This window comes from Ailuropoda melanoleuca, chromosome 2, assembly GCF_002007445.2.
Source record: "Ailuropoda melanoleuca isolate Jingjing chromosome 2, ASM200744v2, whole genome shotgun sequence".
Taxonomy (NCBI): Eukaryota; Metazoa; Chordata; class Mammalia; order Carnivora; family Ursidae; genus Ailuropoda; species Ailuropoda melanoleuca.
Window position 1 is genome coordinate 131,344,589 of NC_048219.1, and position 20,860 is coordinate 131,365,448.

Sequence of the window (20,860 nt, forward strand, 5' to 3'; positions counted from 1 at the left end):
ATTTTGTCAAATGCTTTTTCTGCATCAATTGAGAGGATCATATGGTTCTTGAGTCTTTTCTTGTTGATATGATGTATCACATTGATTGATTTGCGAGTGTTGAACCATGCTTGCATCCCAGGTATGAATCCCACTTGGTCATGATGGATAATCCTTTTAATGTACTGTTGGATTCTATTAGCAAGGATCTTGTTGAGGATTTTGGCATCCATATTCATTAGAGAAATCGGTCTGTAATTCTCCTTTTTGAGGGGGTCTTTGCCTGGTTTGGGGATCAAGGTAATATTAGCCTCATAGAATGAGTTTGGTAGCTTTCCTTCTGTTTCTATTTTTTGAAATAGCTTTAGGAGAATAGGTATTATTTCTTCTTTGAATGTTTGGTAGAATTCCCCAGGAAAACCGTCTGGGCCTGGAGTTTTATTATTTGGAAGGTTGTTTATCACTGACTCAATTTCTTCATAGTTAATTGGCCTATTTAAGAAATCTATTTCTTCCTGTTTCAGTCTTGGTAGTTTATAGGTTTCCAGGAAGGCCTCCATCTCTTCCAGATTGTTTAGTTTTTTGGCATATAGCTGTTGATAAAAGTTTCTAATAATCCTTGCAATTTCAATGGTGCTGGTCGTGACCTCTCCCTTTTCAGTCATAATTTTAATAATCTCAGTCCTTTCTCTTTGTTTTTGGACAAGTTTTGCCAGTGGTCTATCAATTTTATGGATTCTCTCAAAGAACCAGCTTCTAGTCCTGTTGATCTGCTCTACTATACTTCTGCTTTCTAATTCATTGATTTCTGCTCTAATCTTGGTCAACTCCTTCCTTGTCAGTGGGTTAGGCCTGTCCCTCTGTTGCTGTTCCAGTTTCTTGAGGTGAGAATATAGAAACTGCATTTTAGATTTTTCTATTCTTTTGAGTGAGGCTTGGATGGCTATGTATTTCCCCCTTAGGACTGCCTTTGCAGTATCCCATAGGTTTTGGACCGTTGTGTATTCATTCTCGTTGGTCTCCATAAATTGTTTAATTTGTTTTTTGATTTCCTGGTTTATCGAGTCATTCTTGAGCAGGATGGTTCTTAGCCTCCAAGTGTTTGAGTTTCTTCCAGGTTTTTCCTTGTGGTTGAGTTCCAATTTCAGAGCGTTGTGGTCTGAGAATATGCAGGGGATAATTTCAATCTTTTGGTATTGGCTGAGACCTGTTTTGTGTCCCAGAGCATGATCTATTCTTGAGAATGTTCCATGGGCATTAGAATAGAATGAGTATTCTTTGGTTCTGGGGTGTAGTGTTCTATATATATCTATGAGGTCCAACTCATCGAGTATGGCATTCAAAACTCTGTTGCATTGCTGATTTCTTGCTTAGGTGGTTCTGTCTATTTCTGATAGTGGGGTGTTGAGGTCCCCTACTATTACTGTGTTCTTATCTATATGTCTCTTTATTTTGGTTAAGAGTTGGCTTGTGTATCTTGCTGCTCCCCTGTTGGGGGCATATATATTAATAATTGTCATATCCACTTGTTGAATACTTCCTTTAAGAATAATATAGTGCCCTTCTGTATCTCTCTCTATGGCCTCTAGTTTAAAATCCAGTCTATCTGATATGAGAATTGCTACTCCAGCTTTCTTTTGAGGTCCATTTGCGTGGAAGATGGTACTCCATCCCCTTACTCTAAGTCTGAATGCATCTTTGGGTTCAAAATGAGTCTCTTGTAGACAGCAAATGGATGGGTCATGTCTTTTTATCCNCCCTCTCTCGCTGGCTGTCTCTATCTCTGTCAAATAAATAAATAAAATCTTTAAAAAAAAAAAAAAAATAAATAAATAAATAAAATCCAATCTGTCTGATATGAGAATTGCTACCCCAGCTTTCTTTTGACGTCCATTGGCATGAGAGATGGTATTCCATCCCTTTACTTTCAGCCTGAATGTAACTTTAGGTTCAAAATGAGTCTCTTGTAGACAGCAAATGGATGGGTCATGTCTTTTTATCCAATCTGCAACCCTGTGGCGTTTTATGGGAGAGTTTAAGCCATTTAGATTGATAGAGATTATTGACAGATATGATTTTAATGATGCCATTTCTCTTTAAAGTCTTTGTATCGGTTGTGACTTGCTGCTCTGTATCACTCTTGGGGCCTTTTTACCTTTATAGAGCCCCCCTTAATATCTCCTGTAGGGCTGGTTTCGTGGTTACGAAATTGGTTAATGACTGGCGATTCTGGAACATCTTTATTTCTCCATCAATTCTGAATGACAGCCTTGCTGGATAAAGGATCCTTGGCTGCATGTTTTTCTCTGAAAGAACTTTAAAAATGACCCCCCAACCCTTTCTCTCATTCCAGGTCTGTGTAGACAGGTCTGACGTAATTCTGATACCTTCGCCTTGGTACATGAGACATTTCTTTGCCCTGGCAGCTTTCAATACTGTATCCTTGGATCTAAAATTTGCGAATTGCACTATGACATGACGTGTCGTAGGTTTGTCCTGGTTGAGCTTGGAAGGGGTCCTCTCTGCCTCTTNGACACGAATGTTTGTTTCCCTTGCTAGATTAGGGAAGTTTTCAGCTACAATTTGTTCAAATATCTCTTCTAGACCTCTGTTTTTTTCCACCCCCTTGGTAATGCTGATGATTCTGACATTGGAACGTTTCATTGAGTCAGTAATCTCCCGTAACCTACATTCCTGAGCGTGGATTTTTTTGAGTCCAGATTCTAGTTTAGCTTTTTCTTCTACTAACCCATCCTCCAATTCGCTAATACGTTCTTCTGCCTCATTCACCCTGGCTGTCAGAGCCTCTAGTTTTGACTGCATTTGGCTCATAGAATTTTTAATTTCTGCCAGGTTCGCTCTCATTTCCGCCCTTGGAGATTCTATATTCTTATTAACATTTTCGTTAATACTTTTTTCAAGTCTATACATCATCTTGACGATTGTTACTCTGAATTCCATTTCTGATAATTTGGTTATATCCATATCCATTAGTTCTATGGCAGAGGCCACAGACTCATTGTCTTTTCTTTGCTGGGGGGGATTTCTCCTTCTCGTCATTCTGATGAGGAGAGGGTGCAGGTTTGTCCAGAGCCCAGATTATTGACCAGGACCCAGGCCGTGTGCCCTTGTTTTATAGGGATCTTAGGGATGTGGGCTTCTTGATTTTTCAGCCTGCCTTCTGAGGGTGGGGACTGCAGCGCCGATACTCAGGAAATCCTGTTTGGGTAGAGTCTCCGTGTCCTCTGCGAGGGGGATTGGGGTGGGCACAGTGTGAGCCGGTATTTTCCAGGCTTTTGTTCTCTGGCAGCTTTCCCTGGCGGTCTGCTGTGCCTCTTCTGAGAGATGGAGCAGCAGTGGCCAAATCTCAGCCTCTGTCTCAGAACAGAGGGATTGTGGCCCGTTCTCCACTGACGTTCTGGCCACTTTAAGTCTGTTACTGTTGGTGCTACTCAACCCTGCAGCGTCCTGGGATGTGTGCCCCACACCTGGTGTCCCAGCCCTCACTTGCAGGGCCGGCGTGTCTCTGTCCTTTGTGTTTCTAACACTGCCAGCCGCCCTGCGCACACTCTGGGTCTCAGTCTGGTTCCAGTGAGCACACCGGAGTTTCATGCGAAGTCTGGTGGCGCACACTCCTGGCTCACGGTCTCAGTCTGCTGTCTCACGGATGCTGTCCGCGAGTCTGCCTGCTCCCCCGTGCAGGTGGCTACCGCTTTCCAGCACCTGAACGTGCGGCTCCCTTCCCCTTCCATTTATCTTCCGATATATGTGCGTGGTTTCACGGCTCCCTGATTCGTACCTCAATACTCAGCGCTGGAGATGTTCATTTGTAGAGATCCAGATGTATCTTCCTGCTTCTCAGGCTGATTCCATGGTTGTTCAGGGTGTTCTGGTACCTATCCAGCTCAACTCAGGGGACTGGCTGAAAAAGGGGTCCCCTACTCCTCCGCCATCTTAACTCCTTCTCTTAACTGAGATTTTTGAGGAAACTGAGACAGAAAGAACTTGCTTAAAGTCAAATGTTAAGTAAATAGTAAGGATCAGAATTGGATATGAACCCTGGTGGTCTGGTTTTAGAGATTTTCTTAGCTACTACTCTGCTTCCTCTTATGGACCTTTCCTAAGTTCTTATAGATGAATGAGTTTAATAAATGAGAAATATTTATAGCTATAATGCTAGCTACAAATCAGTTTTGGCTGTTTCCATTATATAATAATAGAGGAATAGATTATTCACATATATTTCTAATAATTGGAGTTTGGTTCTTCTATGTAGTAGAGGAAATTCTAACATCTCAATTGAACATCAATAATAGTCTTTGGTCTTGTGAAGGGAATAAATAGTTAAGGAAATCTAAGAAGTTATTCATCTTCTTAAGATAGTTGAACAATGCAGGGGTTGGGGTGCTAACCCCCCACACACAGTTGAAAATCCTTGTGAAACTTTCGACTCCCAAAAAGCTTAACTACTGATAGTCTACTGTTGACCTGAAGCCTTACCGACAACAGAATCAGTTAATTAACATATTTTCTATGCTGTATATATTACATTTTGTATTTTTACAATAAAGTAAGGTAGAGAAAAGAAAATGTTAGTAGGATAATCATAAGGCAGAGAAAATACATTTACTGTATTTATTGAAAAAAATCCACATATAAGTGGACCCACACAGTTCAAACCCGTATTGTTCAAGGGTCAACTGTACACATTTTTATTCATCTTTTGCCTTTTTCTCACTTCCCATTTCTAATTTAATTCCATTCCCCCCTAAACATTTAGGGTTTTTAGTTTTCTTTCTATATGTATTACTTGAATTTTGAAATTTTGAATTAGAAAATTTAAGAACACAAGTGTTTTTGGTTGGTTGGTTTTGTTCTTTTTTTAGATCTAAAGGGAAAGTAAATAAAATGGCCCTCTACACTCCCTTTCTCACATTTTTGTCATTGTATAGGAAAATCACTTTGCTTAAAGTTGGTATTAAATATAACAGAGGTCAATTTTTTATAGAGCATATCACTAATAAACAATCACTGAGGTTAAAGAAAAAAATCACCAAACTGGTTAGACTTGCTTATTTTGCTTTTTAAGTATTTATTTATTTATTTATTTATTTATTTTTAAAGATTTTATTTATTTATTTGACAGAGATAGAGACAGCCAGTGAGAGGGAACACAAGCAGGGGGAGTGGGAGAGGAAGAAGCAGGCTCATAGCGGAGGAGCCTGACGTGGGGCTCGATCCCACAACGCTGGGATCACGCCCTGAGCCGAAGGCAGACGCTTAACCGCTGTGCCACCCAGGCGCCCCTGCTTTTTAAGTATTTAAACAGTACACTTTTCATAACTCATGAGTATACTCGAAGTATCTCCTTTCACTGCTTATTTTCTTATCGCTGAAGTTCATATTCTAATGTTTTATTTATCTTACTCCTCAGTGCCATTTTAGTTATCTAAAACTATCTTGAAATTTTTCTGTTTATTTAATCCATAATGCCTTATAAATATTTTTTATTATCCCCATTCTTTGGCTTGGTTTGGTTTTGTTTATATTAGGAAACTTCTTTCCATCTTATTATTGAATATCCAAGCCCACTTCACCTATAAATCATTAAAATACAGACACTATGAGCTTATTTCTGTTTAAATAATTCATATAATTCTCTATTGTGTATGTAGGCCAACTCAGAACTGTCCTAATTTATAATGAGAAGGCCAAATACTTACATAGTGCTCTAATTTCATAGATTCTTACAAAGTTGTAAAGAACAAGTCCTTACTCACTGTGGAAATGCTAAAAATTACTAATTAGGGTCTCCTGGGTGGCTCAGTCAGTTGTGTCTGACTTTGGCTTGGGTCATGGTCTCGGGGTCCTGGGATCAGCCCTGCATTGGGTTCCATGCTCACTGGGTAGTCTGCCTGTCCCTCTCCCTATCCCAAGGCTCCTCCCCTTCCCCCTGCTTATGCTTTCTCTCATTCTCAAATAAATGAATAAAATCTTAAAAAAAAATCAAAACCGCAATGAGATACTACCTCACACCAGTCAGAATGGCTAAAATTAAAAATTCAGGAAACAACAGATATTGGTGAGAATGCAGAGAAAGGGGAACCCACTTGCACTGTTGGTGGGAATGCAAACTGGTGCAGCCACTCTGGAAAACAGTATGGAGTTTCCTCAGAAAGTTAAAAATAGAGCTACCTAATGACCCAGCAATTGCACTACTAGGTATCTATCCAAAAGATACAAACATAGTGATTCGAAGAGGCACATGCTCCCTGATCTTTACAGCAGCAGTGTCCAAAATAGCCGAAATATGGAAAGAGCCTAGATGTCCAACAACAGGTGATGGATAAAGAACGTCTGGTATATATATAAAATGGAATATTACTCTGCCTACAAATAAATGAAATCTTACCATTTGCAACAACATGGATGGAACTAGAGGGTATTATGCTAAGCAAAATAAGTCAGTCAGAGAAAGACAAATATCACATGATTTCACTCATATGTGGAATTTAAGAAACAAAACATGAGCATAGGGGAAGGGAAGGAAAAATAAAATAAGATGAAAACAGTGAGGAATACAAACCATAAGACTCTAAACTCTAGGAAACAAACTGAGGGGTTGCTGGAAGGGTGGCGGGTGGGGGGATGGGGTAATAACTGGGTGATAGGCATTAAGGAGGGCACTTGATGTAATGAGTACTGGGTGTTATACGCAATCGGTGAATCACTGAATTCTACCTCTGAAACTAACAATACACTATATGCTAATTAAATTGAATTTGAATAAATTTTTAAAAAGAAAAATTGCTATTTTAAAATCTATGCATATACTTTTTTCCCCTTCTTATAATTGATACTAATTGATATTATAAGTCTATAGTGTATCAGTAAAACTATCAGGATTTGGGGTGAGAGGAGTGGAGAAGGGTATTGATATATGGAAGAGTTACAAATGTTATTATCTTAGGCTAAAGCACAGATAGCTACATGAATGCAGAATAAAAATGACCCTTATTTACACTGAGTAGAAAACAATATTAAAAAAATCAGCTACTATACAACTAGAAAGGATTCTAGAAATCATGAAGTTGATTTTTAAACTCATTTTTATTTTCTATTTGTTTATGTCCTTCAGTTTCGTGGCTCAAGATTCCTTCTTGCATCTCAGACATCCTTTCTGGGATCATTGTTTTTCTGAAGTATATATATTGAAATCCCTTTACAAAGAATGCCTTAATGATAAATTTTCACTGTTTCTGTTTATCTGAAGTGAGTTTCTTGAATGATAACTTGGCTGGGTATCCACTTTTAAATTTACAATGATTTTTCCTTAGCATTCTGAAGATATTATGTTACTGTCTTCTGGCCTCTATTTTTGTTAGTTTGTCATTCCTATGTAGGTAATCTTTTCTTTTTCCCTTGCTGCTTTAAAATGTGTCATTCTGCAGTTTCACATGATATGTGGAGGTGTGAATTGTTCTTTAATTATCCTGTTTGTGATTCATTGTGATTCCTGAATCTGTGGATTCATGTGTTTTATCAATTCTGGGAAATTTTCACCTCTTATTTTCAAATAGTACTTCTTCCTCATTTTTTCTATTCTTATCTTCTAGGTATATGTTAGACTTCATCATATTATCCTCATTTTTAAAATTACCTATATTAGAGGCACCTGGGTGGCTCAGTCAGTTAAGTGTCTGCCTTCAGCTCAGGTCATGATCTCTGGGGCCTGGGATCAAGGCCCGAGTTGAGCTTCCTGCTCCATGGGGAGTCTGCTTCTCCCTCTCCCTCTGCCCCCGCTTGTGCTCTCTCTCTATCCCTCTCAAATAAATATATAAAATCTGTAAAAAAATTATGTTTCATATTTTTCATATCCTTATCATTCTATGCTATATTCTGTGTAATTTTTTCAGAACTTTTTGACAGTTCCCTAATTTGTATATCATTTGTCCTGTTTTACTCATCTATGGAGTTTTCAATTTTAAGGATTATATATGTATTTATGTATTACATATATATATATTATTTTTCTAATTTCTGGAAGTCCAACTTTTTCATATTAAGATTTTCAGTCTTGTCCCAGGTTTTAGAAGTTTTCTTTCCAGGCATTTGGATTGTTAGGAAAACAAAATCAGTAGCTTGGTAACTTAGTATCCAATCTTGCTGTGGGTCCAACTAGTATCTTTCACCCTTCTTCAAATAGTGAGGCTCTTGTCTTGATACTTGTGTCTGAACTACTACTTTGCCCCCCTTGTCTGCCTGACAAAGATGCATTGATCTTTTAAAAATCAGCTCAAGTGTCTCTTTCAATGGAGTCTTTACTTTCTTGGAGAAAAATAATAACTGTTATGGTTGAACGTCAGCTATATGAATTTCTTTCATAATGTCGTTGTTGTACTTATTGTGAAGTCTATAAGCTCTTTGTGGGAAGCAACTGTGTTTTATTTATTTATTTTTTTGTGGCCCTAATGATACAAATAATCATATAAATAAAAATAATAATAAATAACATTTACTGAGAACTTGATTAGCAAATTCAAGAACTTTAGATGTATTAAGTCACTCGACATACAGATTACATAAGATGCCTAAAATCACACAACTAGGAGTTCACTGAAATAAGACTTAAGTTTAGGTATAGCCCCACATACAAACTCTCAGTGTTTATCCAACACTGCCTTTCTCTTGACCTCTTAAAAGGGAGCATCAGCAACAGAGGGATAGCCATACCAGCAAGAACTTGAACCTGAGCACCAAACAAGCCCATGGGGATATGTCAGATGCTTAAAGAAGGACACAGCGGGACAAATGAAGGAAGGCCTACAAGACAGATGGTGCCTTGCAGGACACTTATGAGCAAGCAACATGATGAGAGAAAAGACAGCATGAAGCAACAATAAGGAAATCTAGCAGCCGTTACTCTCATTTTCTGGGTACAAATTGGATTCATATGCAGAACTGAGGCTCTGGAGGGACTCTTAATAAGGCAGGAATCATCCACAATTCAAAACAAATTGGGGGGATCAGGTGGGCATACAAGGCAGGAACTCAATTGCACAGGTATCAGTGCCTTTTAAAATACTATTGGCTAATTAAAACTTCTCAAACACTTTTTATCCTTAAACCATCAGACGTTAGGCCAGTAGGAGAGATAATATTCTTTAGGTTGCAGTAGCATTAATAATAATAATACTGTATGTGCTGATGAAATTAATCCTGGGCCAGAAATAACTTACCATTGGAAGATTTTAATTTTACTGACTTAACTGTGTAGTCCAGCAACTTGTCTTTAAGGTTTACATGGTGGAGTATTCCGAGTAAATGAGATGAGGAAAATCTTGAAATTTTTACGTGATGATTTAGTTTATTCCTTTTTAGCCCTATTCCTCTGATAGCATTTTATTCTCCAATTTTTATCCTCAGTTCCATTTTTTCTTTCTTATATGCCTGAAGATGAAATAACAGGGCACCTGGGTGCCTCAGATGGTTAAGCATCTGCCTTCAGCTCAGGTCATGATCCCAGAGTCCTGGGATGGAGCCCGTATCGGGCTCCCACCTCCTTGGGGAGTCTGCTTCTCCTTCTCTCCCTGCCTCTCCCTCTGCTTGTGCTCTCTCTCTCTCAAATGAATAAAGTCTTAAAAAATAAAATAAAGATGAAATGACACATTTACTTTGTATAAGTAAATGAAACCTAACTGCATATCCCCAATTCAGTATTTTGGAAAGGAACTCAACTGAGTCTTTGTTAAAAATACATAGGAATGGGGAAAGACTGATTTATTGAGCTACTTTATTTTTTAAAAATTTTTAAAAAGATTTATTTATTTGAGAGAGAGAGAGAATGAATGGGAGGGTTAGAGGGAGAGGGAGAGAGAATCTCAAGCAGACTCCATGCGGAGTGCTGAGCCAGACCCTGACCTGGGGTTGCATCCCAGGACCCTGACTGAGATCATGACTTGAGCTGAAGCCAGAAGTCAAATGCTCAACCAACTGAGCCACCCAGGCACCCCTGGGCTACTTTAGAATAAGTGTTTCCTGTGACTTAATTAAGACAGTATATAAGACAGATTTAACTTGTATTAACATGAGATAGTATAGTCTACATTTAGAGTAGATACCAGATTCTAAATACCTAGCTTCAAAGCAATATCCTAGTAAATATGTGGGTTTATTTATTTTATGAAAAATATAATATGCTAAATGATATTCAAAATTAGGCTTGGCTTATGCTTAGATTCCAGTTCAGCTAGGATTTATTGAACTCTTATGTTAATTTCTGACATGATGCTTTCATATCTCTTGTCCTATTTAATACAGCATAATAAAATTAGAGATTAAATGATTTTTTATACTTGCATATACTTTAACTTACTGGTAATGAAAAAATAGCCTCTAGAGTAAATACAGATGCCTATGTTGAAGATTAATATTGAATCCAAGTGTAATGTTCAGTTTTCTTAACTTCATAATTTAAAGGGTAATAAAAATAATAAACACTTAAAAAATAGCTCTCAGATCATGTTTATAAAATATGTGTCTATATATTTCTCCTCATTAGATCAGTAGTGGAAAATGTTTCGTTTATATTAACCAAGATATTAATCCATAGGTTGAGAGACACCCTGTAAAATGAATTAAAAAGGTAGTTTTTTTTCCTCCATCGGACTTAAATGGAAAAGAGGAAAAATTAACTGTTTGCACAAAAATGGTTTGTTTTGTTGCAACATAAAAAAAAACCAAGCACAATATTGTATTCCGTACTTTTTCTCAATTTTTTCTATCTGTACCATCTGCTGTATTCATTTCTCCCATCTCCTACCTACCTTGATGTGGGAGTGGGGGCTGGAGTTAGAAGGATAATCTTATCAAAAGATGCATTAGTGCATGTGTGTTTGTTAGCTCACTTTGTTCATGAAAATATTTTATGATATTAAAGAAAATATTTTGAAATGGCAAAAAAAGGCACTTCATGGGTAGAAATGTATACATACATTTCTTATGTTATGGGGAACATTCTTTGCAAGTGTAAAATACCCCTACTTGATTAATTATTCTTTTTTCACTCCCTTTCACACATCTAGAATTTAATTCTATGTCCTTTTTCATTTTTCAGAAATTAAGTATTCTTGAATTAATCATGCCTATTGAGAGTTCTTTGATGACTCAGAGTCTGTTTCCCACCATTTTATCCTCTACCCTTCATTCAACAGTATTTTTTGATAGATACTTCTTAGTCAAAGTTTTGTACATAGGTTGCCCTTTTGATTATATGCCCATCTCCACAAAATTTAATGTCATGGATTTTAGACACTAAACATGACACACATATATATAGGTTAGGGTCACAGCAGGAAAGAGATAGTCACTTGAAAAGTGTGATAAAGAGTTTAAAGAAGGGACTGGTTTTTTTTTTTAATTATTATGATATGTTAGTCACCATACAGTAAGTACATCATTAGTTTTTGATGTAGTGTTCCATGATTCATTATTTGCGTATAACACCCAGGGTTCCATGCAATACATGCCCTCCTTAACACCCATCACCGGGCTAGCCCATCCCCCCCCCCAAAACCCTCAGTTCGTTTCCCAGAGTTCATAGTCTCTCGTGGTTCATCCCCCCTTCTGTTTACCCCCCACTTCATTATTCCCTTCCTTCTCCTACCGATCTAAGAAGGAACTATTATTTTAAGGCATAGGCAGGATAAAGGGAAATCAACAGGGTTGATGAAATCCCAGGAACTTGCAACAACAAAAACTCACTATTTCTAGGCCTGAAGGCCCAAGATGTGGGAACAGTTAATGCGAACTGGCAAGATCTAGAGCTGTAGGGGAGTCAGATGACAAGACTTTGTCTGTGATAGAGGAATGCAGCCATTGCCAAATTATGGCTCAACAAGGCCCATATCTCTCACTCCCACTATCCAGTCTCATTCTCTCTCATTGGCTGAACTCAATAGGAAGCTAGATTGCAAGGGAACCTGGTGATGCAGCCCACAAAGATATAGAGCATGGTGGAGAAGAGTAGAAAGTGGTTCTGTAAGGGCTAGTGGAGTATATATAGCATACCATATTATCCTAATACCTAATAAAAAGTCAGAAAATGTGGTTGGTTTTTTAAAAATTTGAATATAGTTAATACACAATGTTACATTAGTTTCAGTGATTTGACAAGTTTATACGTTATGCTGTGTTTGCCACAAGTGTAGCTACCATCTGTCACCATACGTCCCTATTACAATATCATTGACTATATTCCTTATGCTGTGCCTTTTATTTCCATGATTTATTCATTCCATAACTGGAAGCCTGTATCTTCCACTCCCCTTCATCCATTTTGCCCAACCCCCACCCACCTCCCCTCTGGCAACCATCAGTTTGTTCTCTGTATTTATGGGTCTGTTCCTGCTTTTTGTTTATTCATTTTTTTAAAGATTCCTTTATAAGTGAAATCATCTGGTATTTATCTTTCTTAGTGTAACTTATTTCATTTAGCATAAATACCCTCTAGGTCCATCCATGTTGTCTCAGATAGCAAGATCTCATCCTTTTTTTTTTATGAGTGTGTAATATTTCATTATATACATGTCATATCTTCTTACTCATTTGTCTATTGATGGACACTTAGATTGCTTCTTTATCTTAGCTATTGTAAATAATGCTGCAATGAACATAGGGGTGCATATATGTTTTCAAATTAATATTTTATTTTCTTTGTGTAAATACCCAGTAGTGGAGTTTTTGGATCATATAGTAATTCTATTTTTAAATTTTTTGAGGAATCTCCATACTGTTTTCCACAGTAGCTGTACCAACTTACACTCACATCAAGAATATATGAGGCTTCTTTTTTCTCCACATCCTCTTTAACACTTGCTATTTCTTGCCTTTTTGGTTTTACCTGTTCTAACACGTGTAAGATGATACCTCATTGTGGTTTTGATTGGCATTTCCCTGATGATTAGCTATAATCAAGTGTCTTTTCATGTGTCTGTAGGCTATTTGTATGTCTTCTTTGGAAAAAATGTCTGTTCAAGCCTTCTGCCCATTTTCTTTCAAGATTTATTTATTTATTTTAGAAAAAGAAAGAGAGAGAGAACATGTGAGCAGGGGGAGGGGCAGAGGGAGAGGGAGAGAACCTCAAGCAGACTTTCTGCTGAGCATGGCCCAACGTGGGGCTCAATGTCACCACCCTGAGATCATGACTTGAACCAAAACCAAGAGTGGGTGCTCAACCAACTGAGCCACCCACGTGCCCCCTTCTGCCCATTTTTAAATCAGATTTCCTTTTTGGTGTTGAGTTGTGTAAATTCTTTATATATTTTGGACATTAACCCCTTATTGGATATATCTTTTGCAAATATCTTCTTCCGTTCAGTAGGTTGCCTTTTTGTTTTGTTGTTGGTTTCCTCTGCTGTGCAAAAGCTTTTTATTTTGATGCAGTCCCAGTAGTTTGTTTTTGCTTTTGTTTCCCTTGCCTTAGGAGACATCTAGAAAAATGTTAGTATGGCCAATGTCAGAGAAATTACTGCTTCTGTTCTCTTCTAGGATTTTTATGGTTTCATGTCTCACATTTAGGTCTTTAATGCATTTTGAGTTTATTTTTGTGTATGGTGTTTCATTCTTTTGCATGTAGTTGTCCAGTTTTCCCAGCATCATTTATTGAGGAAATGGTTGCTTTTTAAAAATTGATATGATAAATAGTTCTAGGGAAGAAAGAATACTGAAATGAAAATGAACTGCTTTCTCTTCTATTAACCCTTCTCAAATGAGATCAGAATTATCAAAAGGACATGAAAAGTTTGAATTGTCTTGCTTGTGGGATTACGGTTAGATTTTTTAAATAAAATTAGGAAAGTTTGTTTCTATGAAGATTGTGCTCAAGAGTTATGGAAAATCAGAAAAATGCATTTTCTATACATTCATGGAGAACTTAGTGATATCTTCAAACAATTCTAGAAGAAATTGTTGATCTCTTTATCTGAATACTTTAACACTTAAATGTGTTAGCCCATATTAATTGCTCTTTCATGAGAGAGTATACTGGCTCAAGGTCACTTCAAATGTGAGAGCTGAGCTAGAAAGCTCTTTCTTCTATTATTGTTCTTTAGTAATTGTTCAGTAAAAATAATGACAGCAAAACTCTTCCCTCTAAAAACTTTTCTTGGAGGTAGAAATAGTCCCAATTGACCTTTATATACATTTGTATTGAAAACAGAAATGTCTTAATGTTTAGAAGTAATCAAATTGTAGAAAATTATAAAATGCATTTGAGTTATGCCAATTATATGGAGTTTGCCTTTAAAATAGCTGACTATAAATTCAATTTAGTCATAAGCAGGGTTTAACTGGAGAGGATCATAGATAATACTATTTGTTCCTTCTTTCTTGGGAAGACCTGGAGAAAAGTACTTAAGTGGAATTAGGAAGAGCAAACTATTTCCTGGTGGGAAGAAAAACAAAGTAAAAATAGTTTAGCAAAAGATATGTGATATACGTAATTATGATAATATGTCCCTACACTTAACATGACAGAAACTTCAAAAATTGAAAAATATTGATTTGAAAAGTACAGTATTATTGTTTATTCATTTGGTTAGAGGCCTATGTAAATGAATTTAAGATGTGATTTCTGTGTGACTTAGTTCCTGTTACTCTGTTTCTGGACCATAGTCTGTACCAATGTTTTTCAAATTGCAGGTCACAACTCATTTTTAAATTTAAAGGATAGTAACTAGTATTTTTAAATGAAATAGAACACCCTGGAATAGAAAATATCATACCACCTTGTTTATAATTAAGGTAAATGTTGGTTTGTGAGACTTTTGTTTTGATTACTTACATATATAAATATGTGACTGTGTTGAATATATATTTCTCACTATGGGTCATGCCCCCCCACACACAAATTTTAAAACATTGTTTTATACTATTTACTGGAATAAATCATCTTATAAATGATTACCCAATAGTTGTAACAAGGGTCAATTGTATTGAAAGGCAATGTAATAGACTTACATGTTCACTCTCTACATGGTGCTAAAATTTGTTCTACGTGAGTAAATACATATGGACATTAGGGTACATAAATGTATTTGATGTTCAACAAATCTAAAGAGGGTCAGTACAAAATTAAATAAAAATTTTCTTACTGGTGTATTTGGGATTATTGCACAGCCTGGATTCTCTTCATCACACCCACCTTTACTCGCTCTTGGTAATAAGGAGGAAGGGAAGTACTCTATTAAAAATTCTTCAATAATACTGAAATAATCTTTTGAACTATAACTAAAGTAGAGGAATTTCAGTATATATATTCAGTATTAAGTTGTATCTTGGGAATTTTCAGCATAAAAGATCATACATTTGTGTTGCTATGGCCTATCTGGAGAGTATTTAAAGTTATATGAAACTGCAAAATGAGTCACTTATATTGAGTTTCATCCATACTCTAGTTTCAAGTTTTTTTTTTTTTTTTGTCAATGAAACATTAAAATTAGGGCACTTCTACTTGTAATTCATATTGTAATTAAATAATCAACTATTTCCTATTTAGATTCCACTTCTACTTCTGCTGCAAACTTTCATTTTATCTCAATATCCTAACATTAACTATTCAGTAGAATTATCTTTTGTGTGTGGACAGTTTATATGCTACATAAAAATAAGGAGACAAACCATTTTGTGTAAGTTGAAAATTGATTCAGGCCCTTGAAATAATTAAATATTTTATTGTATAGGGGGAAACATCTTATATTCTATATAAACTTTTCCATTTTGTAATTAAGAGCCTGCCATTGTGAGATATAGTGGAATAGTGCTTCTTCTGACCTCTGAACATGGATGCATGACTTAGCTTTTGACATTCTTCCTAATAACACTCCAGAGGGCAGAGATACATTCCAACGTGACACATATTTGAATATGTCCTGCACAGAGAATAAATGTGATTTGTAAATGTATCAAGAACAGATTCTAAAGAGGCTGGAACTTGCATTTGTCTGGTTCAGGAAAATTATATAAATATATAATTTTTTAGTTGTTCTATTGCTATTTTGCTCAGACCTACAGATTTTTTTTAAAAGATTTTATTTATTTTTGCACATGTACGCGCGTGTGCGCGCGCGCGCGCGAGAGAGCGCACTAGAGGGGAAGGAGGGGCAGAGGAGAAGTTAGTATTGACTGAGCAGGGAACCCAATGCGGGACGTGATCCCAGGACCCTGGGATCATGACCTGAGCCAAAGGCAGACACTTAACCGACTGAGCCACCCAGGCGCCTAGAACAATAGATTTTTAAAACTTTACCAAACACAAGAGTAGCAGGATCTGAATCCTATCTCAATTTTCATTTATTCTTTCATTTGTAATATATGTTTCTTTCACTTAATTTCAGAGACTTTGCCCTGACCTGTCTCAGCACATGTTGTCTGAAAGACACAGGACTGCAGGCTATAAAACATGTTATTGTACTGTATGTTTTACTGCATGTGAAACACATAAGAGCTGATATTTCTAGGTTGAAATATGTCTGTAGTCAGTAATCCTGTAGTTGACAATACTGATTTGTAAGACACGGAGCCCAAATCTTTATCAAGATAATGCCTGGGAATTAAAAGCTTTCAAAGAAGAAACGGAAATCTGAAATTTTTCTACTAGTCAGATACTACAGCAGGCTTAGAAATAGGTGTTGGAAGAGTCATTCATCTTTAGTCTAGCTTTTCATTTCTCCTTTCTGTTCAGTGTTCACTTTTAAGGCAATTTTTACATAGGTGCTCACAATCAAAAAAATTAGGAAATAATCTGTATTTCACTTTGTTCCGTATTTTATATTTTGTTCATCCCTGCATGGTTAAATGGATTATACTTATCCCTCCCCCATTATTTTATTGAGTACCAAATGAGTGTGTGTATTGTTTTGAGCATATGCACAATGTTAAGAAGAGAGTCTCCATCTGGCCATTCTAAATAAGTAAAAAAAAAAATTATATATAACCTGAATGAAGGTTTACTGTATATGATTATAATTAAAAGTTTAGTTTGAGTAAAATGCATTATGCTGAAGCAAAGTAATTAGAATTCTGGTTTACCTGATAATTGCTACTAATTGCTTTCAAGAGATTAGATCCCCCCAACCTCATTTTAAATGGCAGTGGAATTATTTCACCTTGCCATAGCATTAGTAGTATTAATACTAATGATTTCCATATTTTCCTTGTATAGTTCAAAATGTCATCTTGTTAACAAGAATTCTTTATCAGAGATAAAAATGCATGTTACTAAATTGCCAAGATAACCGTTTTTTGTTTTTCATCTTACTAACAAATGATGGCAACTGGAATATACAACTACCTTTGATTTCATGGAAAATCAAATGACATGCCTTCTCTGAATATGTGGTCAATTTAATTTTAGTCTCTTTCTTTTTAAACTAACACTTGGTGATCAAATAAATTGTTGTGTCCAAGTAGGTTTAAATGATTGAATTAAACCCCTTAAAGATTAGATTATATTATAATTTATTCTCCAAAATTAGGGGAAAAATATATATAGTAGTCCATCTTATCTGTGGTTTTGCTCTCCATGGTTTCATTGACTTGAGGTCAATCATACCCAGGAAGCAGATGATCTTCCTTCCGACGTACCATCAGAAGGTCGATAGTAGCCTGATGCTACATCACAGTGCCTATGTTATTCACCTCACTTCATCTCATCACACAGGCATTTTACATCTCATATCATTATAGAAAGGGTGAGTATAGGGGCCCCTGGGTTGCTCAGTCATTAAGCATCTGCCTTCGGCTCGTATCATGATCCCAGGGTCCTGGGTTGGAACCCCGTATCAGGCTCCCTGCTCAGTGAGGAGCCTGCTAACCCCTCTCCCTCTACCCCTTGCCTTACTTGTGTGCTTTCTCTCTGTCTCTCTCTCTCTGTCAAATAAATAATCTTTTAAAAAAAAAGGGTAAGTATAGTACATAAGATATTTTGAGAGAGAGAGAGAGAGACCATGTTCACATAACTTTTATTATAGCATATTGTTATAATTGTTCTATTTCATTATTATTATTGTTAACCTCTTACTGTGCCTAATTTAAAAATTATACTTTATCATAGGTATGTATGTATAGCAAAAAACAGTTTATATAGGATTGGTACTATCTGTGATTTCAGGCATCCATGGGGGGTCTTGGAAAGTATCCCCATGGATAAAGAGGAACTACTGTAAAATCATTTAATCTTCTTTCTTCCTATTCTACAGAGAAATGATGAAGAGGCAGTTGTGGATAGAGGTGGAACTCGTTCCATTCTCAAAACACACTTTGAGAAGGAAGATTTAGAAGGTAAGACCTTTTTTCCACCTTGGGATAGTTTTTGTTATGCTTTCCTAAATTACTTCAAAGAGAAATATGAAGTTTGTCACGAACTAGAGAATTGGAAAAGTTGATATCAGAGTAATGGTGGTGGTGGCTTGTGAATATGATTGCTTTGATGCAGCCTGGAATGCCAACAGGAAGACTTACAAATAATAAGAAGTATCCGTTCATCGAAGGCATTATGTTGTGTGCCAGTCTTTCAGTAATTATTGCTTTAGGAATGACCATCAATTGGGGAAAGTTATGACAGACCAGCATATTAGGTGCTACATGAGAGGGGAGAATAGGACAGGAAAGGCATCCAATCCAGCCTATGTTGTCAGACTAGGCTGTCACTGGAAGAGAGCTAAAGACAACTGGAATTTGAGTTTTACTCAGATATGTATGAGAGAGGTGGAGGCACCATCTGTGTGTTTTTTTTTCAACAGAAAGGAGGTCAGATAAGTCAACTGGGAGGTGGTATGATCCAGTAGTTAAGTGTAAGGGATCTGAAACCAAACTGCACTGCTGGAAACTTCAGTCAGTTAATTTCTCTGCACCTCAGTTTTCTCAATTGTTAAGATAAGGATAACAATGGCCAAGATATGGAAGCAACCTAACTGTCCACTGATACACGAATGGGTAAGGAAAATATGACACACACACGAATATTACACAGACATGAAAAAAGAATGGGATCATTCCATTTGTGACATCATGGATGGACCTAGCGGGTATTATGCTAAGTGAAATGAGTCAGACTAAAAAAGATGTATTTTCACTCATATGTGTAATCTAAAAAAACAAATGAATAAACAAGCAAACAAAAAGAATCAGAACAATTAAGTACAGAGAACAAACTCATGTTTGTGGAGGGAGAAAATGGGTAAAGGGGAATGGTAGATATAGGTTTCCAATTATGGAATGAGTAAGTGACAGGAATAAAAGGCACAGAATGGGAGATATAGTCATTGATATCATAATAGCATTGTATGGTGACAGATGGTAGCTATACTTGTGAGCATAGCATAATGCCTACATAAATTTGTCCAATCATTGTGTTATAATTACTGAAACTAATGTAATACCGTGTGTCAACTATATTCAAATAAAAATTTTTAAGTTTAAAAAGTGAAATAAAATAAAGGTAACTGGAATATATTTCATAAAGCTTTTATGAGAATTAAGGGAAAAATACTTAGAATAGTACCTGGCATAAGACTTACTAAGTCTTAACAGTTATTACTGAACCACAATTTAACATATACATGTTATTTGATTTTAGTTTAGTTTTTTTTTTTAAGATTTTTTATTTATTTGACAGAGATAGAGACAGCCAGCGAGAGAGGGAACACAAGCAGGGGGAGTGGGAGAGGAAGAAGCAGGCTCATAGCAGAAGAGCCTGATGTGGGGCTCGATCCCAGAACGCTGGGATCACGCCCTGAGCTGAAGGCAGACGCTTAACCGCTGTGCCACCCAGGCGCCCCTGATTTTAGTTTTTAACCAGAAAAAATTATTAGTGCGATACAAGGCATATGATATTGTTTATCTTTTGGTTAAAAAGTGAAACCTGGGTAATTTTAAGTAAAAATATTCAGAGATAGCTCTTAATAATCCACCACAGCTGAAAAGTAAGGAGTATTCCCCTCAAGAATTGTCAGGTAACTAATTAAATTACAGTGAAATTCATAGTTCTTAGATTTATCTTTAGCTACAACAATTAAATAGCAGGAGAATTGATATAATATTTAGAGTAAACTTTCAACAGCGATCCCTACTCAGCACCTGAGGTTTTGCTTGATGCACAGAAAATGAGCAGGTCCAGGAGGGTTGTACGTACTGGGTGGGTATAGTGATTGCTATGCTATCCATAATCATTACACAAATTGAAGGGAGCAGAAACTTGAAAAATCTAAACTGATACTGGAGACTAAAAAGATAATTTCTCCTTGGATTTGAAATGCCATTATATTACATTATTTCCCCAGCAGCATATTTACCTTCTTACTTAGGTCCTGTCATGGCTTAAGCTATGCTTGTATTCAGTAAGCACATGTAAGAAAACCCAAGAAAGCAAGAAGTGAGTCTAAAAACATAATTGCAGGAAAAAGCCATCTTGGGTTTAAAGATTGTGATGGATAATCTACACACAGATAATTGAAAGTTAACAGTTGATAATTTATAAATAATTACAATAAAATACTGAATTCCCTTTGGATGGAAAACACATAGTACAAAAATAGGATTTAATATGTTTATTTTAATTATTATATCAACGTGTATTATGTACATTTTCTCTTACTGGGCATGGTATTGAGGTGAGGGTGTACGATGCTTATTAAAAGAGATTTCTGATTGGCAAACACAACTGGGTAAGTCAGATTTTGTTCTGTTTATTGATGTCTATAGTCATTAATAGTGGCTAAGGGCTAAGTCACTGGTGATTAGAATTAACATCATAGAATGCAAATGTAACATTACATTTTAGAATTTTGAACTAAAATAGGAAAAACTTATTTATTTTGACTTT

General features: G+C 36.3%; 1 protein-coding gene across 16 annotated transcripts in view; it reads left to right on the forward strand.

The window, feature by feature from the left end:
- The window catches only part of SLC4A10 (solute carrier family 4 member 10), a 304,114-nt gene that overhangs the window by 96,988 nt on the left and 186,266 nt on the right, over positions 1 to 20,860 (forward strand). For all 16 annotated transcript variants that reach the window (XM_034654639.1, XM_034654638.1, XM_034654629.1 and 13 more), the window contains exon 2: positions 18,237 to 18,318. In XM_034654639.1, coding sequence (XP_034510530.1) covers positions 18,237 to 18,318 — 82 coding nt within the window. The remainder of the gene's footprint in view (positions 1 to 18,236; positions 18,319 to 20,860) is intronic.